The sequence below is a fragment of the Stenella coeruleoalba genome, assembly GCF_951394435.1.
Source record: "Stenella coeruleoalba genome assembly, chromosome: 4".
NCBI lineage: Eukaryota > Metazoa > Chordata > Mammalia > Artiodactyla > Delphinidae > Stenella > Stenella coeruleoalba.
Window position 1 is genome coordinate 113,436,641 of NC_137149.1, and position 23,410 is coordinate 113,460,050.

At 34.5% G+C, this 23,410-nt stretch overlaps 1 protein-coding gene across 6 annotated transcripts in view; it reads right to left on the reverse strand.

The window, feature by feature from the left end:
• The window catches only part of MAPK10 (mitogen-activated protein kinase 10), a 617,840-nt gene that overhangs the window by 53,082 nt on the left and 541,348 nt on the right, over positions 1-23,410 (reverse strand). The window contains exon 9 of one of the 6 annotated variants that reach the window (XM_079919603.1): positions 18,568-18,639. The exons of the other annotated variants lie outside the window; for them this stretch is intronic. Within the exon in view, the coding sequence (XP_079775729.1) occupies positions 18,568-18,639 (72 nt within the window). The remainder of the gene's footprint in view (positions 1-18,567; positions 18,640-23,410) is intronic. 6 annotated transcript variants of the gene reach the window in all.

The following is a 23,410-nucleotide window of genomic DNA, read 5'->3' on the forward strand; positions in this document are numbered from 1 at the left end:
CAACTTCGTCCACTATCCTTAGTTAACCACATTGATTTTTCTTTATAATCATAATTAACCAAATATAAGCCATGACTGGAAGTAATGTCTCCTGGCTCCAAATCCAGTGCTTGTTCCAAGGATTCCAGTAAGAAAAAGAGCAAGTTTGGAACTGATGTGTTAAAAATTGCTTTAATTTGGCCATAAAATTGATGATATGTTTGTCACAGGCAATTCCTCTTAAAGAATGCCTCTGAAACTGCTTACCTAGTCTATTAGGTCAACATATCCACATAAAACAATTAATTTTATTAATATTTAAATAGAAAATAAGGTGATGCATTTTTCAAAGAAATTTTTTAATCATCAGATTTCCACAATGATTTTATTTTTAAAAATACATAAAATATTAACTAGATTTTTATGATTATGTGCTAATGTTAGCATAGTAAATTTTTTTTAAAAGAATGGCCAAAATTATTTTTGCAAAAGGATTTCTTTGTTTTAGAACACTAATAAGTCATCATTTTTCTATTATATGAGTAAGGATGTGATTCCTTACAGATTCCAGCCTGTGCAGTTATCAAAAAAGCAATAAATATATATTTTAATATACTTTAATATATTTTTAAATATTTTGATCTACTAGTTCAAAAATTATCATACAACTTAATTATCAAAGGTATTTAATAAAAATTGAAAAATGTCATTTAATAGGAATCATTTGACAATATCCTCTAGTTCTAAATTCACTACATAAAAAATAGTCATATTACAAAAAGTTTGATTTTATAGAGTATAATGATAAGATAATGTGCAAATATTGACCACTACTAATGTCTTCAATAAATAGTATTGTAATAGAAGAATGAGGCAAAATAAGTATGGATTGTAAAAATGATTATCTGAAATCCTAAGATTAAAAATTATTCCAGGGCTTCCCTGGTGGTGCAGTGGTTGGGAGTCTGCCTGCCAGTGCAAGGGACATGAGTTTGAGCCCTGGTCCGGGAAGATCCCACATGCCATGGAGAAACTGGACCCATGTGCCACAGCTGCTGAGCCTGTGCTCTGGAGCTCGCCAGCCGCAGCTGCTGAGCCTGCATGTCACAACTACTGGGGCCCGTGCTCCGCAATGGGAGAGGTCACCTCAGTGGAGGCCCACACACTGCAGTGGGGAGTGGGCCCTGCTCACCGCAGCCAGAGAAGGGCCCGTGCACAGCAACGAAGACCCAACGCAGCCAAAAGTAAAATAAACTAAAAAATAAATAAAATTTAATAAAAATTATTCCAGCTAATTCTTGTCAGTTAGCCAAGAATTTACATTTAATGCCCTCATTTTAGGTTAACTTCCTTGGTTGAGGAAATTTCTAAAATATGTAACAAACTGCCTTGAACCTAATGTATGAAATTACTCATACATTATTTTCTTATTATTTTCTAGATATTTAGGGTCATAATTTACACTATGCACATTTAAACTTTCAGAAGCTACTAAATGGAATCATAAAGCGTTGTTTAATGACCTCATTCTACTATGCCCTTTGAATTACTGTATCTTCTTTTCATGTTTTTTTCTTCATTGATTACTTTTTGTTATGATGAATATGGTTTCCAGAGTTGACACCATCAAGAATTCAAACTTGTTTTCTACTCTGCCCTAAGCCTTATATTCAATATTCTATGCAAAATTTTTCTGACATCTATTTGCAACTTAAAGAATATCAGTGTTTGTCCCCAAATTCTTAACTATGTTTTTAAAGATAATATTGTTTAAGAGCACTGTCTGTATAGAAAAGTTCCAGGAGAGGCTACTTAATCTTGCAAGCCAACTTGCTGCCTGGTTGGCACTGCATTGTGTATTACTGTGTGGCTTTATGTTAGCCTTGTATTCATGTCTGCAATAAGGAAGTGGAGGTATGCATGTCATGTGTTAGGCATCATGATATAAAACTGTGGTTCCCAAACTGAATATTCATGACATAGGGAACTTATAAAAATACAGGTCACTCCCCTCTACTCACTGATCTACAAGATTCTGAGTGCATACACCTGAGATGATATCATTAAGAAACACCAATAGTAATTGCAATCCAGATGGCCCCTGGACTCTATTTGAGAAATACTAACAATCTCTTGTGAATTACTAAGCCCAGATTTAAGAATAAAGTACTAACCTGTTTCAGTTTTATGACACAAATTAGAATAGGGTCAATTTCACCAAAATATTATTCCATACCTATTTGCTATGGAAAACTTAGGGGTTGTCAACTTGGAAATATTTCAGGGAAAGAAAAATCCTAATATATGTTCCTTTTCCCCATGTCACTTTCCTGAAAAGACCATGGGAAATTATGACAAGTAGGCTCCATGCAGAGAAAGAGGGGTTCTACCCATCCACATCTAGGGAAAAATCAAAATTATATGTTGCTATCATAGATGTATATGGGGTGATACAATATCATATTATATGGGGTGCTACTCATGTGAAGTATAAAAGCTATTCAATATAAAGTTCAAAATATTTGCCAATTTATTTTCCAGTAATTACTCCATATTGCTCTATAATAAACTTTGTTCTCAAAAGAACTCTCAGTTCCGAGGACATTGTAAAAATCAGGATAGAAATATATATATATATATTCATAAGACATAGGTCTGGATTCAGAATTTCATGGTTATGTCTTGAGTTGTTTTGTTACTTTAAAAATATTTTTACTTTTTTATTTGAAAATGTCATTTTCCTCTCAAAAGTCCCCCTCAAATTCTAGTAATATGAAATATGAATAAGTGACTTAATGCAAAATTGTAACTGTCTGTTTTCATTATAAATGAGCACAAGAAGAGGAAATATTACAAGCCAAAACACATTGAAAAACTCAAAGCTGACAATTTGAATTAAAGGCTATTTGTTCACTGGCAGCAGATTGCTCATGGAATACTGTGGGACATGAAATATCCAAAGGCTGATATTTGAAGCATGATGTATATGCATCTCAGTATAAACTATTTCATCTTATAAATCTATTTATTATTGTAATCTATGTTTACTTAAAAGCAAAAAATGGAGAGATATTTCACATATAAGCAAATCTAATATACATTAATATGTGTCACAATGTAGAATTTTCATTAAGCTATTGAAGGTTAATCTTTGGGGCCACTCATTTGTACAGGTCCCTTGCAAAACTCTGTGCCTAGTTTTGTATTTGTAATATTAATATTTTTTACATAAAACCCGCCTCCAACTGCATGATATTCTGGCCTCACAAAAGCCAGATCTGACTCTACCTGTATTTTGAAACTGGAAGAGGTCTTGGAGATCATTTAAATTGACCTCTGTATTATGTAGATGAAAAATGTCAAGGTCTTTTAAAATTGGTAATTAAAATGACTTTAAACAAAGGAGCTCATACAAACAGCTCCAAACACTAAAAGAATTACAGAATGCTATTTAACAGGAGTTTTGGTGACTCTGTACTCTGCTCTGTGAGACCCTCCCTGAAAGATTACATCCGTTTCTGGGTATAACACTATATAAGAAAAAGGTTAAGAAGGGACAATGAAGTTTATAGGAGGTAAAAAGAAAATGCTATATGAGGCATACTTGAAACTTTTTATGTTTCAACTCAAAAAGGAAGGAGACAACCCTCCCCATCCTAGCACTTTGATCCTTCTTATCCTTTAGCTGTTATCACCTTCTAATATATTGTGCCTTCTATTTTAAATTTCATGATGACAAGGATTTTCATCAGTTTGTTTACTTACATATCTGTAGATATAAGCACATAGTAAGTGCTCAAAATATTTGCTGAATAATTGAATGTCTACTTTATGTCCAATTACAGTTTTTTCATGGAGATAATGTGAAGAATAGTGGAGAGAAGGTATTCAAAGCAACAAAAGCTGAGAAATTCCAGGAATTGGAGATAGGCTGGAATTCAGACAACACAGTGAATCCCATGAGATAAATAAAAAGAAATCCAAACCTAGTCACATAGGAGAGAAACAGTAGATAACCAAAGACCAAGAAAAAGGACAGACTATGCCCAAAGATGACTATCACACTGACAGCTAATTATTCACCAGTAATATTGAAAACAAAAAGCCAGTGGAATAACACTTCTAAAATGTTGGAAGAAATAGCTGTCAATCTAAAATTCTATATCCAACAAAGCTCTCTTTCAAGTAAGGGAACACCAATCAAAAAACAGAGTTTTATTGTCAAAGACTCCCATTAAAGGATGTACTTCGGAAGGAAAGAAAATAATCTCAAAGTAAAGGGCCAAATTGCAAGAAATAGTGATAAACCAAGAAAATGATAATCAGAAGGATGAATCTAAACAAACTCTACCTGTATGCAATCCAATGATAATATTGTCAATTTATGAGGCTAAAAGAAGAGAATTAAAATACTGGGCATAGAGAGCATATGTAAATTGGTATAGTAATGATCTAAATTATGAACATATGCTAAGATTCTTGTGCGTTCAGCAGAAGGGTAAAAATTGTCTGAATTAAAACAGCAATTCTCCACAAATTGAAATACAGATTCAATACAATTCCAATATAAATACCAATAGGGATCATTTTACAGAAGTTAGCAAGCCAATCTAAAATATTTGAGGAAGAGCAACAGTTCATTAAACACTAAGCTACTTCTGAAGATGACAAAGAAGTCAGATATTTACCCTACCTGATATGTGTATAGTGTACAACTGTATTCATTAAGAAAGGGTAGGAGGAGCTTCAAGATGGTGAAAGAGTAAGACGCGGAGGTCACCTTCCTCTCCACAAATACATCAGAAATACATCTACATGTGGAACAGCTCCTACAGAACACCTACTGAATGCTGACAGAAGACCTCATACTTCCCCAAAGGCAAGAAACTCCCCACGTACCTGGGTAGGGCAAAAGAAAAAAGAATAAACAGAGACAAAAGAATAGGGACAGGACCCGCACCAGTGGGAGCGAGCTGTGAAGGAGGAAAGGTTTCCACACGCTAGAAGCCCCTTCGCGGGCGGAGGCTGTGGGTGGAGTACGGGGATAGCTTCGGAGCCACGGAGGAGAGCGCAGCAACAGGGGTGCGGAAGGCAAAGTGGAGAGATTCCCGCAGAGGATCGGTGCCGACCAGCACTCACCAGCCCGAGAGGCTTGTCTGCTCATCTGCCAGGGCAGGCGGGGGCTGGGAGCTGAGGCTTGGGCTTCGGAGGTTGGATTCCAGGGAGAGGACGGGGGTTGGTGGCGTGAACACAGCCTGAAGGGGGCAAGTGCGCCACAGCTAGCCAGGAGGGAGTCCAGGAAAAGGTCTGGAACTGCCAAAGAGGCAAGAGACTTTTTATTGCCTCTTTGTTTCCTGGTGCGTGAAGAGAAGGGATTAAGAGCACTGCTTAAAGGAGGTCCAGAGACGGGCGTGAGCCGCAGCTATCAGCGCAGACCCCAGAGATGGGCATGAGATGCTAAGGCTGCTGCTACCGCCACCAAGAAGCCTGTGTGCAAACACACGTCACCAACCACACCTCCTCTCCCGGGAGCCTGTGCAGCCCGCCACTGCCAGGGTCCTGTGATCCAGGGACAACTTCCCCGGGAGAACACACGGCGTGCCTCAGGCTGGTGTAATGTCACCCCAGACTCTGCCGCTACAGGCTCGCCCCGCATCCGTACCCCTCCCTCCCACAGGGCCTGAGTGAGCCAGAGCCCGCAGATCAGCTGCTCCTTTAACCCTGTCCTGTCTGAGCAAAGAACAGACGCCCTCAGACGACCTACATGCAGAGGTGGGGCCAAATCCAAAGCTGAACCCCAGGAGCTGTGTGAACAAAGAAGAGAAAGGGAAATTTCTCCCAGCAGCCTCAGGAGCAGCGGATTAAATCTCCACAATCAACTTGATGTACCCTGCATCTGTGGAATATCTGAAGAGAAAACGAATCATCCCAAATTGAGGAGGTGGACTTTGGGAGCAATGATATATATATATTTTTCCCTTTTTCTCTTTTTGTGATTGTGTATGTGTATGCTTCTGTGTGTGATTTTTGTCTGCATAGCTTTGCTTTTACCATTTGTCCTAGGGTTCTGTCGTCAGTTTTTTTTTTTTTTTTTTAGTATAATTTTTAGCACTTGTTATCATGGGTGGATTTGTTTTTTGGTTTGGTTGCTCTCTTCTTACTTTCTTTCTTCTTTTTTTTAACTACTTAAAAATTATTTTTTAAATAATTCTTTTATTTTAATAAATATTTTATTTTATCTTCATATTTCCTTCTTTCTTCTTTTTCTCCCTTTTATTCTGAGCCGCATAGATGACAGGCTCTTGGTGCACCAGCCAGGTGTCAGGGCTGTACCTCTGAGGTGGGAGAGCCAAGTTCAGGATACTGGTCCAAAAGAGACCTCCCAGCTCCATGTAATATCAAACAGCGAAAATCTCCCAGAGATCTCCATCTCAATGCAAAGACCCAGCTCCATTCAACGACCAGCAAGCTACAGTGCAGGACACCCTATGCCAAATAACTAGCAAGACAGGAACACAACCCCATCCATTAGCACAGAGGTTGCCTAAAATCATATGAAGGCCACAGACACCCCAAAACACACCACCAGACGTGGACCTGCCCACCAGAGAGACAAGATCCAGCCTCATCCACCAGAAAACAGGCACTAGCCGCCTCCACCAGAAAGCCTACACAACACACTGAACCAACCTTAGCCACTGGGAACAGACACCAAAAACAACGGGAACTACAAACGTGCAACCTGCAAAAAGGAGACCCCAAACACAGTAAGTTAAGCAAAATGAGAAGACAAAAAAACACACAGCAAATGAAGGAGCAAGGCAAAAACAGACCAGACCTAACAAAGGAAGAGGAAATAGGCAGTCTACCTGAAAAAGAATGCAGACTAATAATATTAAGATATCCAAAATCTTGGAAATAGAATGGAAAAAATACAAGAAACATTTAACAAGGACCTAGAAGAACTAAAGAGCAAACAAGCAGTGATGAACAACACAATAATTGAAATTTAAAATTCTCTAGAAGGAATCAATAGCAGAAGAACGGATAAGTGACCTGGAAGATAAAATAGTAGAAATAACTACTGCAGAGCAGAATAAAGAAAAAAGAATGAAAAGAATTGAGGACAGACTTAGAGACCTCTGGGACAACATTAAATGCACCAACATTGGAATTATAAGGGTCCCAGAAGAAGAAGAGAAAAAGAAAGGGACTGAGAAAATATTTGAAGAGATTATAGTTGAAAACTTCCCTACTATGGGAAATAGTTAATCAAGACCAGGAAGCACAGAGAGTCCCATACAGGTTAAATCCAAGTAGAAACACACCAAGACACATATTAATCAAACTATCAAAACTTAAATACAAAGAACAAATATTAAAAGCAGCAAGGTAAAAACAACAAATAACACACAAGGGAATCCCCATAAGGTTAACAGATGATTTTTCAACAGAAATTCTTCAAGTCAGAAAGGAGTGGCAGGACATATTTAAAGTGATGGAGGAGAAAAACCTACAAACAAGATTACTCTACCCAGCAAGGATCTCATTCAGATTTGATGGAGAAATTAAAACCTTTAAAGACAAGCAAAAGCTGAGAGAATTCAGCACCACCAAACCAGCTTTACAACAAATGCTAAAGGAACTTCTCTAGGCAGGAAACACAAGAGAAGGAAAAGAACTACAATAACAAACCCAAAACAATTAAGAAAATGGTAATAGGAACGTACATATCAATAACTACCTTAAATGTAAATGGATTAAATGCTCCCACCAAAAGACATAGACTGGCTGAATGGATATAAAAACAAGACCTGTATATATGTTGTCTACAAGAGACCCACTTCAGATCTAGGGACACATACAGACTGAAAGTGAGGGGGTGGAAAAAGATATTCTATGCAAATGGATGTCAAAAGAAAGCTGGCGTAGCAATTCTCATATGAGACAAAATAGACTTTAAAACAAAGATTATTACAAGAGACAAAGAAGGACACTACATAATGATCAAGGCATCAATCCAAGAAGAATATATAACATATATATTAATATATACATATTTAATATACAATATAATTAATTATAATTAATTTTTATAATAATAATTAATTATATATATTTAACATACAATATAAATATTGTAAATATTTATACACCCAACAGAGGAGCACCTCAATACATACGGCAAATACTAACAGCCATAAAAGGGGAAATAGACAGTAACACAATAATAGTAGGGGACATTAACACCTCACTTTCAACAATGGACAGGTCATCCAAAATGAAAAAAAATAAGGAAATACAAACTTTAAATGATACATTAAACAAAAAGGACTTAATTGATATTTATAGGACAAAACAACAGAAAAAAACAACAGAATACACATTCTTCTCAAGGAACATTCTCCAAGATAGATCATATCTTGGGTCATAAATAAAGCTTTGGCAAATTAAAGAAAATTGAATTCATATCAAGTATCTTTTTCGACCACTATGCTATGAGACTAGATATCAATTACAGGAAAATTTCTGTAAAAAATTACAAACACATGGAGGCTAAACAATACACTACTTTATAACCAAGAGATCACTGAAGAAATCAAAAGGAAATAAAAGAATTCCTAGAAAAAAAGGACAATGAAAACATGATGACCCAAAACCTACGGGATGCAGCTAAAGCAGTTCTAAGGGGGAAGTTTATAGCAATACAATCCTACCTTAAGAAACAAGAAACCTCTCAAATATACAATGTAAACTTACACCTAAAGCAATTAGAGAAAGAATAAAAAAAACCCAAAGTTAGCAGAAGGAAAGAAAGCATAAAGATCAGATCAAAAATAAAGGAAAAGGAAATGGAGGAAACGATAGCAAAGATCAATAAAACTAAAAGCTGGTTCTTTGAGAAGATAAACAAAATTGATAAACCATTAGCCAGACTCATCAAGAAAAAAGGGAGAAGACACAAATCAATAGAATTAGAAATGAAAAAGGAGAAGTAATAACTGACACCGCAGAAATACAAAAGATCATGAGAGATTACTAAAAGCAACTCTATGCCAAAAAAATGGAAAACCTGGAAGAACTGGACAAATTCTTAGAAATGCACAACCTGCCGAGACTGAACCAGGAAGAAATAGAATATCTGAACAGACCAATCACAAGCACTGAAATTGAAACTGTGATTAAAAATCTTCCAACAAACAAAAGCCCAGGACCAGATGGGTTCACATGCGAATTCTATCAAACATTTACAGAAGAGCTAACACCTATCCTTCTCAAACTCATCCAAAATATAGCAGAGGGAGGAACACTCCCAAACTCATTCTACGAGGCCACCATCACCCTGATACCAAAACCAGACAAGGATGTCACAAAGAAAGACAACTATAGGCCAATATCACTGATGAACATAGCTGGAAAAATCCTCAACAAAATAGTAGCAAACAGAATCCAACAGCACATTAAAATGATCACACACTATGATCCAGTGGGGTTTATTCCAGGAATGCAAGGATTCTTCATTATATGCAAGTCAATCAATGTGATACACCATATTAACAAATTGAAGGAGAAAAACCATATGATTATCTCAATAGATGCAGAGAAACTTTTCACAAAATTCAACACCCATTTATGATAAAAAGCCTCCAGAAAGTAGGCATAGAGGAAACTTTCCTCAACATAATAAAGGCCATATATGACAAACCCACAGCGGACATCGTCCTCAATGGTGAAAAATTGAAAGCATTTCCACTAAGATCAGGAAAAAGACAAGGTTGCCCACTCTCACCATTCTTATTCAACATACTTTTGGAAGTTTTAGCCACAGCAATCAGAGAAGTAAAGGAGATAAAAGGAATCCAAATTGGAAAAGAAGAAGTAAAGCTGTCACTGTTTGCAGATGACATGATACTATACATAGAGTCCTAAAGATGCTACCAGAAAACTGCTAGAGCTAATCAATGAATTTGGTAAAGTAGCAGGATACAAAATTAATGCACAGAAATCTCTGGCATTCCTGTACACTAATGATGAAAAATCTGAAAGTGAAATCAAGAAAACACTCCCATTCACCATTGCAACATAAAGAATAAAATAGCTAGGAATAAACCTACCTAAGGAGAAAAAAGACCTGTATGCAGAAAATTATAAGACACTGATGAAATTAAAGATGATACAAATAGATGGAGAGATATACCATGTTCTTGGATTGGAAGAAAAAACACTGTGAATATGACTCTACTCCCCAAAGCAATCTACAGATTCAATGCAATCCCTATCAAACTACCACTGCCATTTTTCACAGAACTAGATCAAAAAAAATCACAATTTGTATGGAAATACAAAAGACCCCGAATAGCCAAAGCAATCTTGAGAACAAAAAAACGGAGCTGGAGGAATCAGGCTCCATGACTTCAGACTATACTACAAAGCTACAGTAATCAAGACAGTATGGTACTGGCACAAAAACAGAAAGATAGATCAGTGGAACAAGATAGAAAGCCCAGAGATAAACCCACGCACATGTGGTCACCTTATCTTTGATAAAGGAGGCAGGAATGTACAGTGGAGAAAGGACAGCCTCTTCAATAAGTGGTGCTGCGAAAACTGGACAGGTACATGTAAAAGGATGAGATTAGATCACTCCCTAACACCATACACAAAAATAAGCTCAAAATGGATTAAAGACCTAAATGTAAGGCCAGAAACTATCAAACTCTTAGAGGAAAACATAGGCAGAACTCTCTATGACATAAATCACATCAAGATCCTTTTGGACCCACCTCCTAGAGAAATGGAAATAAAAACAAAATAAACAAATGGGACCTAATGAAACTTCAAAGCTTTTGCACAGCAAAGGAAACCATAAACAAGATGAAAAGACAACCTTCAAAATGGAAGAAAATATTTGCAAATGAAGCAACTGACAAAGGATTAATCTCCAAAATTTACAAGCAGCTCATGCAGCTCAATAACAAAAAAACAAACAACTCCATCCAAAAATGGGCAGAAGACCTAAATAGACATTTCTCCAAAGAAGATATACAGAGTTCCAACAAACACCTGAAAGAATGTTCAACATCATTAGAGAAATGCAAATCAAAATTATAATGAGGTATCATCTCACACCGGTCAGAATGGCCATCATAAAAAAATCTAGAAACAATAAATGCTGGAGAGGGTGTGGAGAAAAGGGAACACTCTTGCACTGCTGGTGGGAATGTGAATTGGTACAGCCACTATGGGGAACAGTATGAAGGTTCCTTAAAATACTACAAATAGAAATACCATATGACCCAGCAATCCCAACTGGGCATATACCCTGAGAAAAACATAATTCTAAAAGGGTCATGTACCAAAATGTTCATTGCAGCTTTATGTACAATAGCCAGGAGATGGAAACAACCTAAGTGTCCATCATCAGATGAATGGATAAAGAAGAAGTGGCACATATATACAATGGAATATTACACAGCCATAAAAAGAAACAAAATTGAGCTATTTGTAATGAGGTGGTTGGACCTAGTATCTGTCATACAGAGTGAAGTAAGTCAGAAAGAGAAAGACAAATACCATATGCTAACACATAAATATGGAATTTAAGAAAAAAAATGTCATGAAGAACCTACGGGTAAGACAGGAATAAAGACACAGACCTACTAGAGAATGGACTTGAGGCTATGGGGAGGGGTAAGTGTAAGCTGTGACAAAGTGAGAGAGTGGCATGGACATATCTACACTACCAAATGTAAAATAGAGAGCTAGCGGGAAGCAGCCACATAGCACAGGGAAATCAGGTCAGTGCTTTGTGACTACCTAGAGGGGTGGGATAGGGAGGGTGGTAGGGAGGGAGATGCAAGAGGGAAGACATATGGGAACATATGTATATGTATAATTGATTCACTTTGTTATAAAGCAGAAACTAATACACCATTGTAAAGCAATTATACTCCAATAAAGATGTAAAAAAAAAAAAATCTTCCAACAAACAAAAGCCCAGGACCAGATGGGTTCACAGGCAAATTCTATCAAACATTTAGAGAAGAGCTAACACCTATCCTTCTCAAACTCTTACAAAATATAGCAGAGGGAGGAACACTCCCAAACTCATTCTACAAGGCCACCATCACCCTGATACAAAAACCAGACAAAGATGCCACAAAAAAGAAATCTACAGGCCAATATCACTGATGAACATAGATGCAAAAATCCTCAGCAAAATACTAGCAAACAGAAACCAACAGCACATTAAAAGGATCATAAACCATGATCAAGTGTTGTTTAACCCAGGAATGCAAGGATTCTTCAACATACGCAAATCAATCAATGTGATACACCATATTAACAAATTGAAGGAGAAAAACCATATGATCCTCTCAGTAGATGCTGAGAAAGCTTTCGACAAAATTCAACACCCATTTATGATAAAAAAACCTCCAAAAAGTAGGCATAGAGGGAACTTTCCTCAACATAATAAAGGCCACATATAACAAACCCACAGCCAACATCGTCCTCAGTGGCGAAAAACTGAAACCCTTTCCACGAAGATCAAGAACAAGACAAGGTTGCCCACTCTCACCACTATTATTCAACATAGATTTGGAAGATTTAGCCACAGCAATCAGAGAAGAAGAAAAAATAAAATGAATCCAAATCGGAAAAGAAGAAGTAAAGCTGTCACTCTTTGCAGATGACATGATACTCTACATAGAGAATTCTAAAGATGCTACCAGCAAACTACTAGAGCTAATCAATGAATTTGGTAAAGTAGCAGGATACAAAATTAATGCACAGAAATATCTTGCATTCCTATACACTAACAGTGAAAAATCTGAAAGAGATTTAAGGAAACACTCCCATTTACCACTGCAACTAAAGGATTAAAATATCTAGGAATAAACCTATCTAAGGAGACAAAAGACCTGTATGCAGAAAAGTATAAGACACTGATGAAAGAAATTAAAGATGATACAAATAGATGGAGAGATATACCATGTTCTTGGATTGGAAGAATCAACATTGTGAAAATGACTGTACTACACACAGCAATCTACAGGTTCAATGCAATCCCTATCAAACTACCACTGGAAGTTTTCATAGAACTAGAACAAAAATTTCACAATTTGTATGGAAACACAAAAGTCCCCGAATAGTCAAAGCAATCTTGAGATAGAAAAACGGAGTGGGAGGAATCAGGCTCCCTGACTTCAGAATATACTACAAAGCTACAGTAATCAAGACAGTATGGTACTGGCACAATAACAGAAATATAGATCAATGGAACAGGACAGAAAGCCCAGAGAGAAACCCATGCACACATGGTCACCTTATCTTTGATAAAGGAGGCAAGAATATGCAGTGGAGAAAGGACAGCCTCTTCAACAAATGGTGCTGGGAAAACTGGATAGCTACATGTAAAAGAATGAAATTAGAACACTCCCTCACATCATAGACAAAAATAAACTCAATATAGATTAAAGACCTAAATGTAAGGCCAGACACTATGAAACTGTTAGATGAAAACATTGGTAGAACACTCTATGACATAAATCACAGAAAGATACTTTTGACCCACCTCCTAGAGAAATGGAAATTAAAAACAAAAATAAACAAATGGAACCTACTGAAACTTCAAAGCTTTTGCACAGCAAAGGAAACCATAAACAAGATGAAAAGACAACCCTCAAAATGGGAGAAAATATTTGCAAATGAAGCAACTGACAAAGGATTAATCTCCAAAATTTATAAGCAGCTCATTTAGCTCAATAACAAAAAAACAAACAACCCAATCCAAAAATGGGCAGAAGACCTAGATAGACATTTCTCCAAAGAGGATATACAGATTGCCAACAAACACATGAAAGAATGCTCAACATCATTAATCATTAGAGAAATGCAAATCAAAACTACAATGAGATATCATCTCACACCAGTCAGAATGGCCATCATCAAAAAATCCACAAATAATAAATGCTGGAGAGGGTGTGGAGAAAAGGGAACCCTCTTGCACTGTTGGTGGGAATGTAAATTGTTATAGCCGCTATGGAGAACAGTATGGAGGTTCCTTAAAAAACTAAAAATAGAACTACCATACGACCCAGCAATCCCACTAGTGGGCATATATACCCTGAGAAAACCATAATTCAAAAATAGTCATGTACCAAAATGTTCATTGCAGCTCTATTTCCAGTATCCAGGACATGGAAGCAACCTAAGTGTCCATCAAGAGATGAATGGATAAAGATGTGGCCCATATATACAATGGAATATTACTCAGCCATAAAAAGAAACAAAATTGAGTTATTTGTAGTGAGGTGGTTGGACCTGGAGACTGTCATACAGAGTGAAGTAAGTCAGAAAGAGAAAAATAAATACCATAGGCTAACACACATATATGGAATCTAAAAAAATGGTCATGAAGAACCTAGGGGCAAGACTGGAATAAAGACACAGACCTACTAGAGAATGGACTTGAGGATACGGGTAGGGGGAATGTTAAGCTGGGACAAAGTGAGAGAGCAGCATGGACATATCTACACTACCAAATGTAAAATAGATAGCTAGTGGGAAGCAGCCCCATAGCACAGGGAGATCAGCTCGGTGCTTTGTGATCATCTAGAGGGTTGGGATAAGGTGGGTGGGAGGGAGGGATACTCAAGAGGGAAGAGATATGGGGACATATGTATATGTATAACTGATTCACTTTGTTATAAAGCAGAAACTAACACACTACTGTAAAGCAATTATACTCCAATAAAGATGTTAAAAAAAAAAAAAAAAGGAAGGGTAGTAGTGGTATAGAGATAGACAAACAAGCTAGTGGAACAGAATATAGAGCCCAGAATCTAATACCCCTTCTCCCAAAATGTGAAAACTTATAGGTCAATGAAGAAATAATAAGTTAGTCAGTAAATGGAACTGAAATCCCTCTTTCACATCATACAGAAAAATCATTTCCAAGTGAACTAAAGGCTTAAATATAAGAGATTAAACTTTAAAACATCCACAGCAAAATTACAAGAGAATATAAAGGCATCAAAGGATTCTTTAACAAGACATAAAAATACATGAACTATAAAAAAATAAAATTAAAACAGATTGCCAAATTCCAAAATCACTATACAATAAAATGGGAAAATAATCTAAATAGAGGGAGAAGATATTTGCAACACATAAAATGGACAAAGATTAGGTACTGGAATAAATAAAGAACTCCTACTAATCTGTTTTTTAAAATACAATAGAAAAAAATTGTTTTAAAAAAACTTTTAAACATATTACCAAGGGGGAAATACTTATGGCCAATAAATAGGGAAAGATGCTTGTAAAGAAAATGTAAATAAAAGCTCCAATGAAATAGAATTTTATACCCAAGAGATTGCTAACAAATTTAAAAACAAATCTGACAAATATCAAGAGTTGGTAAGGATGTTGAGTAGACAGTTACGTTTATATACTTTTACTCTGGAAATCAATCTGATGTTACATAGTCAAGTTTAATATGTGCACACCTATGAGGCCATGCATTTATCATAAAGAACATTGTCCATGTGCTCCAGGAGACATATATTCATTGTTTATGAAAGCAAAAACAAAAACTCAATATATTCCAAAGTCTATTTATAGGAGAATGGATTTATTGTAGAATATTCATAGACTGGAATACTATACAGTAATGAAAATGAATGAACTATTTCTGATGCATCAACATGGATAAATCTTAAAAGTATAATATTAACTTAAAAAAAAGCAAGTCACAAAATAATGATAGTACAATATGTAAAACAGATAAAACTAAATAATATGTTGCTTAGGGTTAAGTATGCATGTGGTAAAAATGTAAGGAAAGTCAAGGACATTGTAAAAACATGTCTTTAGGACTGTGGTGTCCTTTGAGGAAGAGAAAGGATATAATTGAGGAGGAGCACACAAAATAATTCAAAGGTATTGGTAATGTTCTACTTTTTAACCTGAGTGGTAGTATATGTTCGTTCATTTTATTGATCTTCTTCAAAAGCTGTGAATTTAATATTAATTCACTTGTGTAATATAAAATATTTTGTAATTTTTAAAGTAAAATTTTCTGCCAGGGTGAAATTCATTAGGAGATATTCCAATAGAAAAGTATCTCAATAGTTGAATTCTGACTCTTCTGCAGAAAGTTAAACACATTTAATTTGAATAAAATTCAATTAGTATGTATCTTAAAATACATTTATTAATAAAGTAGTATATAAATGAACTGTTTTGGGGTATCAATTTCTCAATGCTAAAAATACTGGGTTGAATTTGTTTAGGCATAAAAGATAAAGGGTATAAGACCTTATTAATATTTCAAGTTTTGCTGTTATTTTATATATTAAGAATATATGTATAGCTCATATTGCAAGGACTTTTATCAATCATTTATTTTGAGAATGTCTTCATATAAATAAGGATATGTTTATTAAAAATAATATGACTCCCTATGATATATTGTACAGATGTATACTATACATATTATATATCTAATAGATTTAGATATGATTTTATTGCCACTTTTAGAAAAGTCATATTTAATAATAGGGAATTTTTTAAAAATAAGTAATGTCTTGCATTTTAAGAGCTTAATGTTATGATACTCAGTGTTCATAATTTGCTTGCTTGAAAAGTACTGATTTAAACTTACCTACATGTTTGAAATCGTGAAAAGACCACATCTTACAATGAGAGAAGACGCTTTAGAAAATAATTCCCATTTGCCCTTCAAAAAATTTACAAATGTATCCTTACACAAATGCTCCAGAAATGACCCAATATAAAAATATCAAGCTCAAGTATTGAAAAGACATCTAATATGAGACTTTTTAACATTAGCAGCAACCCAAAGGCTTACTTATAAGGGATTTTGACACCCAAGTTAAGAAATGATAACCAAGCAACTTCTTCCAAAAAATAGATTCTAAGAAATGTAATCCGTACTTAATAACTCAGTTGTGGAAATCTGATTTGATTTTCTTTAACAGAAAATGAAGGAAAAGTAATGAAAATCAATCATTTTAATTTACAGGTGGCAAATAATTCATTTCAGTCATCAATTATTCAAGCATAATGAACTTCTGAAAAATCAGATTACAGAGTTAACAGATTGAGTCTATTTTTATCAAATGTCTAACATTAGCCAAAACTTAAGAACTGTTTCATGTTCATATTCAAAGGCCAAACTCAAGTTTATAATTCGTTGGGAATCAAAGAAATCCTGTTTGTTTAAGATCTGGAGGAATTTAGTTTTTGCCACACCAACATACTTTTAAAGAGCATAAACATGAATGTGGCAAATTTATAGATGCTACTTAGTAAAATGTATATGTAGGAGACAATACTGCAATATAGACATAATTTTTTTAGAAATAAATGTGTGCCATATATGAAACTAGACAAAAGTTTTTAGTAAGAATAGAATTAAAAGTAGTGCAGCTTTATTTTTAACTAAACAAAACATTTCAGGTTAAGATCTTTATTCTACAAACCTGAGTGCCTAACTCAGTCATTTTGTAAATTGGTCCTTTAATACATACAGAGAATATACGTATGCAACTATATATATGTGATATATTAATCCTCAGAGCAAATGGCTAATTATAATATGATTAGGCTATAATATTAGTAATTAGATTTACTTTAATTATACTTTAAAACACCATTACTATAGGCTTGATTTTGAATTATCATTTAAGTAATGATCATTTTATCTTTAGTATGGTGAGGATATAATATTTTCATAAATGACTACATATAAGAGGATATTTAACTAAAGAAAATAAGTTATTATAAACCCGTACACTAAATCACATTATCCATATCTTTTTAATACTGCAGAGCCTCTAGAATCTTTAATTGCTAATTATTAGCTGCTTAAGAGAGGATCACTTTTACTAATTCAAGTGATGTAAATTTGGTCTCTTCAGATATTTCATATAATCATTATTATTAATGAGGTTTTAATTATTGTACTTGCTAATAATGTGGAGAAAATAAGAGCAGGAATGGAGCTATTATTCCTAGAAATTAAGTAAATGAGAAAAATAATTTTAGAATATCAATTTAAAAATGAAATTCATATGAATTGCTCTCTGATTATGTGTTAATAATAAACCTATTACATTTGTGAGTACACATAAATCTAACTGATAAAAGATTTCCATGCCAAGTGAATATTTTTATGATATAAAAGCACAAATATTTAGTCTTAAACTAAAAGATTTTGTCATTTATTATCTAGCTATGAATATAACTTAATTTTAAAACATCTACAACAAAAGACAGTAAAGAGTATATCACTGTCATTAATTTCATAGGACTAAATTAAGGCAGACCTTTTGATAGCATGTTGAATGTTCCATATTTGATACTGTATTATCCACATAAGATCTTGCTAGGTGACAAGGTTACCCTACCATAATGCCAGCTGGTAAACATTTGACGTTGGAGTCTCCAGAATCCCTCTAATGGCAGTGAGAATATACCATCATCAGTATTGTATTGGACACCAAAAGGAATTGATTGAGAATGATACCCATAGAGACCACTGGCTGCTAAGAAGGATACGATCAGTGCCAGGAAACAGCACTGCACCTTTTATCATTTCTCCCATGATGCACCCTACTGACCACATGTCAACTGAAAACAAAAATGAAATGAAGATAAACAAGAAGACAGGAATAGAACAGCAAATAAACGAAAACACTTGCCTACCCATGCCATGGAGCAACAGTCTGACCTTTTGCTGACTGGATAAGAGGCCAGTCTTACAGTGCTTTAAAACAGTGGATGGGAAGAACACAAGAATGTCAGGACCCTTTCTGCTATGTAACAATGCCACTCAATGCCACCTAATGTATGATAATATTATTTTGCAATTATAATTCAATGATTAATTTAGTTTCTGATTTAAAAGGTCTAATTTGCATTCATCTGCTAGAATCCTACTGATTTGTATTGTAAATTATTTTAGATTGTGTTAATATGGGGAATATGCAAATTGGCTTTTCTTTCATTCTTTTGTATACTATACTTGGAGAAAAAAAAGAAAGAAAAGCTGAGCTGCCAGCAACCTCAGAAGAAAGGGTTTCTTTTATAAAACACACTTACTCTTATTTATAAATATGAATAAATTTCCAGAAGTGAAATGCCAGTCCAAGAATGAGTGTTTGGAATATGCTGGTTCAGTTTCATTGACTCCCATCAAAGGAGCATGCTTCTAAACTGGAAGCCTTGTCTTATCCTCATAAGCACGGTTGCTTTATAATGGTAAGAAATGCTGGCTTTCAAAACAAGGTGGTTTGACATGAAATGAACAACATGACTTAAAGAGGTGACACTTCTTCTGAGACTGTGAGTCAAAAGAAACCTGGAATTCAAGGTGAAATTACAGTGGTCTTTCTGCTATTGCCAGTTATCATCCAGAACTTAAAACCAGGAAGCTAGGGTAGAGGATACTCAGGGAGGGGCAAAATGGGGAAGCAAGAAAGTGAAATCTTTAACTATACTCGGTTACTCACGCGTTCCTATTAAAACCCAGAAAGAAAGATAGGTCATTCTTATGGGGGAAAATAACCTAGAAGAATAAGGGAAGTTGAGGGGGAACAAATAGGGAAAGGCATTAGGATAGCAGCAGCACACTATAATTTTTCTCCAGTTAGTCTTCAAATTACATCTTGTAATTTGACAGTAACCTTACAGAATTCCTCATAAGATTCTTTCCAGTGTGAAAATCTCAGGTTAAACTCAAAGTTTCCAAAGTTTGACTTAACATCTAAACAGAGTGATCACTTCAAAGAAATGGTTATACCTTTGAAGGTGATAAGCATACCCAGAGAAGCAAATTAGTTTTGCTTCCATTTTAGGAAAGCAAGTGACATGCAAAAATATCAGGGAAAGATAGAGCAAACAGTTGTGCATCCCTTTATTATTAATGCATTTGTAATTCCAGATAATATCTGTCTCACAAGAGGTTGGTATTTTAACTTGATTAAAGGAGAAAAAAAATCTCTGAAATGGTATTTGCTTTTGAATTGCAAATATTCTTACCATACTGTCCAAAGTGACCAGTCTAAGTTGTTATTTACCATGTATCTATTTTTTATAGATATTGTGGGAGAGATAAGTAAAAAATATACAGCTATAAACTCAGTAAGCAAGTTTTCTCTTGCCTGCATCCATTCAAACATTTGGAAAAGGCTATTTCTGCCACAAACCTATCTGCTAGTTAGAAAACTTCTATTTCTATTTTTTATTTAATGCAAAAAAAATCTCTTCTATGTTATTTCTGGCAGAAACTCATTTTTTTCTCCTGCAGAACCAACTCCATTGCTTTCTAAGTTACTTCAAGTTACTTCATCTCTCTTTTCATCCTCTAAAATGTGGATGATAGACAGTATTTATCATATAAAAATTTTTTAAGATGTAAAAGGATTATGCCTGGTAAAGAGCCTTCCACATTGCCTGGTACATAGTAAGTTCTCAATAAATGTTAGTTATGTATCATCATGTATTATATATATATAACATATTCATATACATATATAAGTATGTGTATAAATATATACATATATAAATTATATACATATATACATATATAAATTATATGTTGGAATTAAATATATATAGCAAAGGCTCATTTATTTTATATTTATATAATATTATATTGTATCTTGTATTTATATATATAATTAAGAAAATTTTTCCAATGAGGGAAGCTTACTCACTGGGCAATACTTTTCACTGCTGAAACCACTTAGAAAGGCATTCCACATCACAGCTGACTCTATGGAACTTCTCTCCATTATCTAAACAGGAATTACCCTGTTCCCTAATCCAAATAATAATCTTAAAATATGTGAATATAATCTATGATCTCCAACCACTATTCTAAAACTGGAAAATTTTCATCTTTCAGATTAAAATCCTTTGATTTTCACTCTCCCTCAGCTATGCCTTTAAACAACAGCAACAACAATAACAACAGATGACCTACATGGAACCTTTGTCCTGGTATTGCTTCAATATCAGTTGGTTCTAGACTGTTGTTGGTTTAATAACTGCTATATCTCCCAGTTCTCATTTGTGTGGCTCTGCTGGATACAGATATTTCAAAGTAAAAGGAGAACAGTTTTGGAAGTTTATCTTCATGTCAGAAGCTAAAATAGACAATAGATCACAAAGCTTTCACATAAAAATAATGCAGAGAGATATAAACTCAAAATCTGAACTACTGATGAATATACTGAATTCCGTTTTCTTTATTTAATGTATCTTTTCTGAGTAATAATGCCCTGGAAATTTTTCCAATTTCCAAATTCCATTTAACTTCCCTCAGGATTCACTATTCCTACAGACTATCCATGCTTATGCCATGGAAATGCTAAGCCTTGTGCCTGGAAATGATAAGCTCTATTATTATAAATTACAAAAGTAGAGTATATGCACATGAATTTATATAGATTTTTATTACTCAAGACAGGATGATTTCTCAAGAGAAAGCCATTGCACCAAATTTTATTAATTAGTCATCACAACTAAAACAGGAACTAGGCAATAAAAGAATTTGATACTAAATCTTGTTGGGACCAGGGGTAATAGTAAGCCTTCCCTCATCTAATATGCATATCTGCTTATCAGGGTGAAACTGGATTATTCTATGAAAATTTCAAGATATTCCAATGAATACTGACTGTGAATAGACCTTAGAAGAAATTGGCAAATTCAATCACAGTTGGAAACTGGATTTTGATGCGTTCTGAGACAGTCTGATATGGTATTTGGGTCTCCATAAGAGTTTTGTACACTAATGCTGCCGAGGTAGAATTCTGGTTGCTTTTATGGTTCTGATTCATTACATTTCCCCTCTCATCATCAGTATTCCCAGAGGCAGAGAGCAGATTCATTTGCAACTGTGACAGGCAGAAACTGAGTCACTTTCCTTAGAAGGAATGTTAAGTAAGTTTTGGTGTTACTAAAATATGGTTATAAGTTTTCTAGGTGAGAAAATCTCAAGTGTATTATTTGTCAGGCATTAGATTATACTAAATTATCTTTTTTCTACTCTAGCCAAGTGACAGAAATGATATAATATCGGTCGTGGCAGTTTAAATCTAAACAAAGAAAGCACTTTATTGCTACTTCCACACCCCAGTGGCTTGGACTGTGATCTATGATGGAATATTTTTTGGACTATGTGAGCTTCTAACCAGCAACCTGGCAGATGTTTCCTATCTAGGAGATTATGCGGCTCTGGTAACGCAATTGTGAGACTACACTGTTTTTCTCCTTAACCTAATTATATCTTTATTTAGCATAGGATTCAGACAATGGGATTTGATAAATTTTCTTTCAATGAATACTTCAAAGTACAATAGGAAGAAGATTTAATATGGTTTTCTAAAATCTGAACATCATTTCTTTGAAAAGTTTGTTTTAAAAGTTAATTAGATATTTTACAAAAGCACATTGTTTTAAACTTCAGCGCAAACATGGAATTATAAAAGGCTACTGATATGTATAAATAAAATGTGAATGTACCTACTTTGTACTTGTGAATCTCAGTAAAAAAAAAAAAAAAAAATTCACAGAAAACAATGCTAATATTCTAATTCCAGGAAACAGAGGAAGATTTTCTCCTTGAGACTACCTGTTTAACTTGCTTTTCTTTCTTTATGATTTCTATGGCATCATATTAATGGCTAACCTTTATTTTATAAATGTTATATCACTGATTTGCTTTTTTAACAAAACAGAAGAAAATCATTTAAACTTACAACAGAGGAGAATATCTTTAGCTTTATGTTAAATTATAAATAAAACTGTAGACTAATGAATTTTCAAAATATTCTTTCATAAAAAGACAATTTTTTACTGCAACAAAATATTTTAAATTGTCATCTTTAAAATCGTGTAATTCTGCAGTGTACACAAATAAGGAATTTAAAGAAATCCTGATGTTGAAAAAAATTTTTTTTTCTTTAAACTTTTCATGTTCTGATGAATAAATAGTAAATGCTGGCTCTGAATGTCTCACATTATCACCAAATTAATTACAAGCTCCCTGAAGATTCGGGTAATTATCCTCACTTCATTCTGCATATCAACTTGAAGAAGTGCTTTAGTAAGTGACAAACTATTCATTTTCTTTCCTTTTACTAATTCACAGATAATTTTGGTTTCTCATCACTTGAGAAATTTTTTTATTCTAGGTGGTCTTTTGGTTATTTCTATTTTTTTTAGTTTACCTAATTCAATTTGAAGGTTATTTGGGCCGGAGTGCCCCCAAACTAACTTCATACCATAAAAACTGAAGTTCCTTATCTTTTAAAGGTATTTACAGGTATGTGCATGTTTGTAAACATCTAATGTTTTATATATATCAAATGATATCATCACAGCAATCCTGTAA